This window comes from Triticum aestivum, chromosome 3D (genome assembly GCF_018294505.1).
Source record: "Triticum aestivum cultivar Chinese Spring chromosome 3D, IWGSC CS RefSeq v2.1, whole genome shotgun sequence".
Lineage (NCBI taxonomy): Eukaryota > Viridiplantae > Streptophyta > Magnoliopsida > Poales > Poaceae > Triticum > Triticum aestivum.
In genome coordinates, this window is record NC_057802.1 from 4825948 (window position 1) to 4834187 (window position 8240).

The window sequence follows — 8240 nt, forward strand, 5'->3', positions numbered from 1 at the left end:
GGGAGGAAATATGAAATAGCTATTTTCTATATTGTTGAGTTGATTTTTGTTGTTGTTGAGCTGATCATAAGTTTGTACACACCTCTTGTCCGCACACTGTGTTACATAGGTACTTCTGTTTGATTTTATATTCTACCTTTTGGCTTGAGAAAGGCCAACAAGGAGACTAACACAGTGTCCGCACACTGTGTTACATAGGTACTTCTGTTTGTACTAACAAATGAACACTTTGGTTTTTCTCCAGGTGAAGAAAGGGTTGCTGCAGTTGTTAGTCGTCACGAGTTTGTCGCATCACATTAATGTGGTCGGCGGTGTTCATATGTTATCTTCAAAAACTTGTCGTGCTTGTGTCTAGCCAAGTATGTAATGTAGGAGGATGCTTTTTGAATACCTAATACAAGGAATTTCATCTTAATTATCCTACGAATTTCATCAGGTCTTGCTTTTTCTACTTGCATGTGCTTGGCAGCTCTTCTCTTGAGCCATGCCAATTTCTGCCCCAAGTATCAGCATTTGGATCATATGCTATAAAAAAAATCTTGCATTCCTTTGTAGACTTGGATGCTTATTATTATAGCGAATACATTGGTGAAATAATTGGTGGCATTCAATTTGTAGACACTCAAAACTCTTTTCATATAGTTGTACTGATAATTGGAGGCCGGAGTCAGTTCGGGGTCAATTATTAGTGGGTTGTCTCAGTCAAAGAGGATTGGCTCTCGGAGATACCCAATGCCATGCTCTTTTTTCTCATCACATTATTTAATTTAATTCAATGCCATGCTGGCTGCAATGCTGGTTTGTAACTTCGTATACAAAAGTATTATTTACGGAAGTTGATAGCATGTTTGTTACTTTCAGACATCCAACAGTTCATTTATTTGTACCATTTTACAGAATATGCATTCTATTTGCAAATCTTTCTGTGGGGTGCATGCATTCTGCCACGAACTGGAACTTGCAGCAGAATGTTTGCATTTAACTTTTTATTTTCAAATCGTGATCTTGATGAACTGTATATAATGTGTGAGATGGATGTTGCACAGAAGGAACTTCCTCTGGTGTTAGGAAATCTCACTGAAAAACAGGTGTAGCCTATCTGGTCTGTTGAAAGTAGTAGTAATTACAAGACATACTGAAGAAAAAACTAGTAGTATAGCCTGCTGCTTCAAAAAAAATCTGTTTCTTCCCTGCACCATCGGTTCCTGGGGCAGCTCCCCAAAGTAGGCTACCACAAAAAGGAATTTGTGTGAGATGTGAAATCATCTATCTTGCAACCAAAGTTAGTATCATTCATTTCTGTAAAATGAAATGCGTCAAACATTGCCTGAATGAAACAAGCAACTGTCAACCATTTTATTTCTGGAGCAAAAAGGCCCGTCGTTACATTTTCAGCAGAGGCTTTGAATGCTTAACAACATTCGGAAAAAGGGAAACGCTAGCGACAATGCAGTCTTTCTCAGTCGAATAACTATCACAAACCACAGTTAAGATTATTACAGCATCCATATGGCAAGAAATCCAAGGCGCACCATCTCCACTTGCAGTTGTTTCAGGGTAATTTGGGGTACGTTTGGTTTATTAGCTATAGCCTCGCTGGGCCAGGTCATGTGTTTGGTAGCGCTAAAATAAACTCGTTTTAAGGAGCTAGCTAGTCTGGCCTGGCAAGACAAACCTTTTTTTTTGCGGGAAAAACTTCCGATCTATTCATCTTCAATCATGGTAGTACAACGAACACTAGAAATAATAATTACATCCAGATCCGTAGACCACTTAGCGACGACTACAAGCACTGAAGCGAGCCAAAGGTGCGCCGCTGTCATCGCCCCTCCCTCGCCGGAGCCGGGCAAACCTTGTTGTAGTAGACAGTCGGGAAGTCGTCGTGCTAAGGCCCCGTAGAACCAACGCACCAGAACAGCAACCGCCGCAGATGAAGAGTGTAGATCAAAAGGATTCAACCTGAAAACACATGAACGAAGACGAACAACGAACAGATCCGAGCAAATCCACCAAAGCCAGATCCGCCGGAGACACAACTCCACACGCCCACCGACGATGCAAGACGCATAACCGGAACGGGGGCTAGGCGGGGAGACCTTTATTCCATCTTCAGGGAGCCACCACCGTCTCACCTTCCTGAGCAGGACACAAACCCTAACAAAGCTCGAAAAAAAATAATCTAAAAATGAAGCCCTCCCACCGGCAAGGGCCGAGATCCACTCCGCCTCCATGGCCATAGGGCCACCGGAGACGGGATGGACCGGCGCTGGCGCCGGTGGGAGGCAGAAAGCTAGGGTTCTTGAGGCGGCGGCTAGGTGTGCGGCCTTGTCTAAAAGGGTCAACAGGGAGAGCCTATTGGGCTCGCGCTCAACGGCAAAATCGAATTGTGAGAAAAAAATGACGCAACTGCAGTAAACGAAACGGAGGCAAGTATTGACACGAGATGCATCTAAAGGGGAACATGGGTATATCATGCATGGTAATAGGTGGTTCGGCATGGCATAGCCGTTAACAAAAATATGTTAATTCAGTATGTACCAGAAATGTTGCACGTACGAGCGAAGATTTCGGAATCAGATCAGAGAACAAGCGTGTATCTGCTCTATCAAAGTATATATAGAGAGAGAGAACACAGAAGAACAAAAATTACGCGTCACGACATAGAACCAGAGCATGCCACACCAGTTCAGAAAAGAGAAAAAAAAAACCTTTGCCCACCCAACCCTATCACCCAAATACTGATCTAGGTATCCGCCGAGCCTCCGTACCTCCATATTTTAACCAGCGACGAGGCCACCGGAGCTCACGCGCATCAGTCCTCGGAATGATTGCGCCCCCGGATCCACATGAGCTAGGAGAAGTATGGAATGGCACGCCGCCGCGATGCCTCGCCCGAGGCACCTGCCTTCATGCCGGACAACGACGATATGCTCCGGGAGATTCTCCTCCACCTCCGGCCGCAACCGTCCTCCCTCCCGTGCGCCTCTGTTGTCTGTAGCCGCTATCGAGGCCTCGAGGATGTCGGACAAAATGGGTTCCTAACTTTTGATAGCTGAAAGGCATGTTCTTTATCTTTACAAAGTGATCCTAGGACTAGCAGCACAATAGCAGAGAGACACCCCGATTCATTCCTACAAAGCCCCGTTTGATTTCAGATTGCTTGATATCATACCATCGGCAGCTAAGAACAGTGGAAGAAGAAAAGTATGATTCTTTTGGACACGGGATGTGATCCGAGTATCCTGACAAACTTTTAGAAAACAACTGGGTGATGAGGTAGTAGCATGCCCTACCACTAGTAGGTGGCAATTGCCCGCGCAACTGTCGCTCCGCTTCCTCTTGGTCTCAGCGGCACCCACGACTCCATTCTCATATCCATACAAACGAGGAGGTCCCCGGAATGACCCAATGCGACAACTCTCCATAGGGTTCCAATGACCCAATGCACACATAGGAGGTCCGCGGAAGGACAACCGCGGCAGCAGGCGGATGACGATCTCTCCTAGGAGATCACTATCATCTCTCAGTGATTTAAGTGAACCCACTGCTATCCAAACGTCCTTGCATAAAAAAAGATGCTACCACTCCCATGTGTGCAGTTGGACGGTTATCGATAGCACATCTCCTTGATGAGAACTACTCGAGGTCTCTGCCGGTGGTTCCGGCATTGCCTTTATCAGAGCTCTCATGTGGTCTCTTTTGGACTATGCACTGTCTATCTGCTGGTGGTTCCTTTTACTATGGTTATGGCATATAATCCGGGTTGCATCAGTCAACTCCCTAGGTTTGGAGGTTTTTATTTGCATTGGGTCGATACCATGTACTTGATGTACTTTGTTTTTTATGTGTTCTTGCTTCGGCACGGCAACATGCATTGCCACTCGGTTGCGTCGTTCAATAATTATTAAAAAAATATTCTATGCCGCGGAGAGAATACACACAGTTGTTCATGTTCCGCTCAATGCCCGAGCTTGAAGAGTACATAATAAAGATTTAAAAGTAGTACTGTAAAAGTGTGCTCATCGGGGCGGAGTGGAGAAGTGAAGGAGCTAATCATATATGGGGCATGAAGAAGCTTGCCTAGAATTAACATATGGTGAGGAAATTACTGTCACAGCATCTGGTGAGGAAATTGTTCATGACCCACTAGTAGAATTGAGACTCAATTAACCTGGATGGGTTTATTTATAGTGAGACAAATATGTAGAGATGCATATAGATAATTAATTGGATGGCGCATAGTCTGAGCTCTCACGAAACTGAAAAATCAAATAAGTATGTAATGTCGCCATTGTTCACTCACATTCAGATTCCCGACAGAGTTGCGTGCAATTTTTTGTTTGTTTGTTTGAAAGTTTGAGGTGAGAGGGAGTTGCGTGCACTCACTTGATGGGTCGGTAAGGGGTAGGGCCCAACCCCAGTCCACTTCTGCAGACAGAAAGCCCGCTAGCCTAGCCTAGCCCTAGCCCTAGCATTTAGCAGCAGACAGAAAGAAACCAACCCCAGTCCCCACTCGTCTCCTGCGTTCCTTCTTCCTCTTGCCAGCTAGCAAGACATGAGCCACCTCCACCCCGGCGGCCGCCGCAGCGCGCGCCTCTGCTCCCAGATCCACGCGAGCGACGAGGGCGCCCGGCTGGCCAGCCCACGAAGCGCGAGTCTCCGTCCCCAAATCGACGCCGATGAGGATGGCACCGGAGTGACCAGCCACCGCCGCAGCACGCGCCGGAGCACCCAGATCCAGGCGAGCGAGGTGGGCGAACAAGTGACCCGCCTCTGCCGCGGTAAGCGCCTCCGCCCGCAGACTCACGCGAGGGAGGTGGGCGACGGCACCTCGCCGGAGCCGCCTGCCTCACCGATTGAAGATGAGGATCTCCCTCCGCCTCCCCCTGGACCTTCACTCACTCTCCCGCGCATCCGCCGTCTGCAAGCCGTGGCGAGGCATCGTCGTCGATCACAAGTTCGTCCACCGGTTTTATGCACGCCATCGTAAGCCGCCCCTCCTCGGATTCTTCCAGCACGGCGACCATGAGATCAGGTTCACCCCCGTCTGCTTGCCCCCCGCTCCCGACCGCATCCTACCCGGGAGCTACTCCCTTGGACAACGCTACAGCAACTCCGAGGTGAGGGAGGTGCTGGATTCCCGCCGCGTCCTCCTCACCAGCTGGGTCATCATCGACGGCTGGGTGCGTGAAGAGGTTGTTGTGTATGATCCTATCACCAGCAAGCAGCAGCATCGCGTGTCCATTCCGCTGGGGTTTAGGAGAATTGGTGGCTTGGTCAATGGGGCAGTGTTCTGCGCCGCTGCCGCCCGTGATCACGTGCACGACAACCGCCGCTCATGCCCCTTCAAGGTGGTCTTGTTGTCCCACAGAAAATGTAAGCATCCATACGCCTGCGTTTATTCCTCCGAGACTGACACATGGAGCAATATCATCTCAACAGAGGCTCCAGATGATACTCCTTTTGGTGTTTCTCCTAGCACCCTTATAGGTAATGCCCTTTACTGGCCGGCTAAGCATAAGGGAGATAGCATTCTTCAGTTTGATTTGGGGACGCAGAACCTTGCTGTCATAAAGGGGCCTCCTGGTATGAACATGGATGATTTCGACAACTTTCATATCATTCAGGCAGAGGATGGCGCTGTTGGTCTTGCTGCGTTGTCTCACATTGAGCTTCAAATGTGGGAGAGGAAGGTTGATTGTCCAGGTGTTGCCATATGGTTATTGCAGAAGACTGTTTCATTGAGTAAACTTCTTAAGGTCCCTCCTCGGACTGAGCAGAGTTACGAATCACTTAAAGTGGTGGGGTATGATGAGGATAATAATGTAATCTTATTGGCTAGGCACGACGGCGTCTATATGGTTCAGCCCAAGTTATTGCAAGCCAGGAAACTTAATGGAACCGGTTCTACACATTATTGTTATACTTTTACGAGTTTCTATCCACTAGGTGATTGCTCGTCCTTGGTCTTTATATCTTAACCCAATCTAGTTATGTTCCTTACATGATTTCTTGCATACAGTTATTTTGATTCTTAAATGTCCACTTACAACTTAAACTTAGTAAGCAATTTCCTGTGATAAAACTTGGTTATTAATTGCACCTTTGCTAGATGTATGAATTTGTAGCCATATTACTTTATTATATGCTATGTTTCCATGTGCTTGTATTATAAGATACCAAATCAAATGTCAAATGATTAACTTAGTTGGATAGTTTGAGCGCCCTAGCTAGTTTATCTATTATTATTATTATCTCTGTTAAATTCATGATTTCTTTAAATAATTTTCATTTCTCATTTGTTCATGACACCGTCTTTAGGTGATTTTTATGTTTGTATCACATAGAAATAAATTGCATTTCTTGTCTTGGAATGCATTCATTTAAAACTGAATAGCCAATAACACCTTTGTTTCTAGAGTCCGTTTTGGCATAATTTTGTCTAGTTGACATTACGAGGAATGAGTTCACATGAGAAAATTTACAGCTCATGTTTTTTTCCTTACAAGCTAAATTCTCCATTATGAGATAGCTAAGTATGCTGCTTGTATGAACGTTAATTGCATTTTACACCAGATGTGGTTTTGTTTATCTATTGGTAGTGTCAAGAGTGACTTATAACATATCTGTAGATATAAGTTATATTGGTGAATTATGTTGCTCAAGTTATATTTCTCAGCTCATCTTTCTAACTGTCTTATGTTGCCTTCTCCTATCCATCCATCCTTATTGTGGAACTGGTGTTAACTGTCGGAGTTCTTATAGGCAGAACCATTGATGGTGGAACCAATGGAGCTGACAATGTCAGGATGACTCTGGCTTGATGTGGTAATTTTCTGAAACGGGTCAACAGGTAAGAAGGTCTTCTGAATATAGGTTGTGAGATTTGGATTGTTTGATTTTCTCTTTGGAAGATATGTGGCGGCCAGTGTGGGTAGCATGCACCCTCAAGCTACTGTCCATTCGGCTATAGGGATTCACACATGCTGATAACACATCGAAACAATTGAAATGGAGGCGACGCTAATTAAAAAACCACTCATGTTGGATCATAAATGATATGCAGATGATCATAAATGATATGTAGATGGTCCACATGTTGTATGCCCAAAGTTCTCCCTTTGGTTTTGCTGTTTGATAATTTATAAGTTGAAAGCAATATATTACTAGCCCATTTTGCTATTACAATTACAAACATCACTCACCTCATTCAATTTCATCACCTATTTTTTTGTCAAAAGGCTAAAGCGTTTATTTTAATTTCATATGATATGGCTCTTCCTTTTTTATGAGGAGATATGATATAGCTCTACTTTATGTTCCTGAGTTGATCATGAGTTTGTACGTACGCCTTGTTAATATGCATACTCGTAGGTGCTACTATTAGGTTTTGTGTGTATCTGCATCAGGTTACTAACATATTAATGCTTTTGTTTTCTCCAGCTGAAGAAGGGATGCTGCAGTTGTTAGTTGTCGCCAAGTTTGTTGCATCGCATCCATGTGGCCGACAGTGTTTATATGTAATCTGAAAAATCTGTTGTGCGCACACTTTATTCTAGGCAAGTATTTATTGTATTATGCTTTTGAATACCTAATCCGGGGAATTTCAGCTTATTACCCAGTATTATTTCGAGTCGGATTTCATCCTGTCATGGTTTTTTACATGTGTGTGCTTGGCAGTTCTTTTGCTCAGCCAGGAGAGTTTCTTCCCTAAGTATCAGTTAGACTTGTATGTTTGTGTGCTCCTCTGATGTGGTTCGAAAAGAATGGCATCTCAATGCCAGTAAGTTGCTCTAGAATTTTTACAAATTTTGCATCTTTTGCATGTCAGAGAGTTATATCAAATCAGATCTGGACCCATTTGACCAAAACAAGCACTTGTAGGCACTGTCTCGGTCTCAGCCTACAGGTCATTTTGACATTTGCACAACTGAAATTATTGTTGTAGAAATTTAATTGGCAGACACTACATTTTTCTTCCCCTGGGAGTGAGGTTGGTACTGCTAGCCAGTACTTTGTAGTTGTTTTTCCAGCGATATGTACATATCTAAGTAATTGTCGTTCTGTTAGACCATAATGAAAACATAAATTTCTGTTTTTCTTGAAGACGATAGAATTGAATTTCTTTTTCAGATTACTTCCGCGTAAATGGATCCCGTTTGTTCAATCCTTTGATAACCAAGGTCATTCTTTGCTACAGAGAAATGATCACTATGAGTCAGACTCAATAGAATTGGGTT

The 8240-nt window shown here is 44.5% G+C and overlaps 1 protein-coding gene across 1 annotated transcript; it reads left to right on the forward strand.

Moving 5' to 3' along the window:
• The first annotated feature begins 4541 nt into the window (after nt 1-4541).
• LOC123073624 (uncharacterized) lies at nt 4542-7619 on the forward strand. Its single transcript, XM_044496694.1, has 3 exons — nt 4542-5949; nt 6766-6853; nt 7444-7619. The coding sequence occupies exons 1-2, from the start codon at nt 4863-4865 to the stop codon at nt 6822-6824; spliced, it is 1146 nt and encodes a 381-aa protein (XP_044352629.1). The 5' UTR covers nt 4542-4862; the 3' UTR covers nt 6825-6853; nt 7444-7619.
• The last annotated feature ends 621 nt before the right edge of the window (nt 7620-8240 follow it).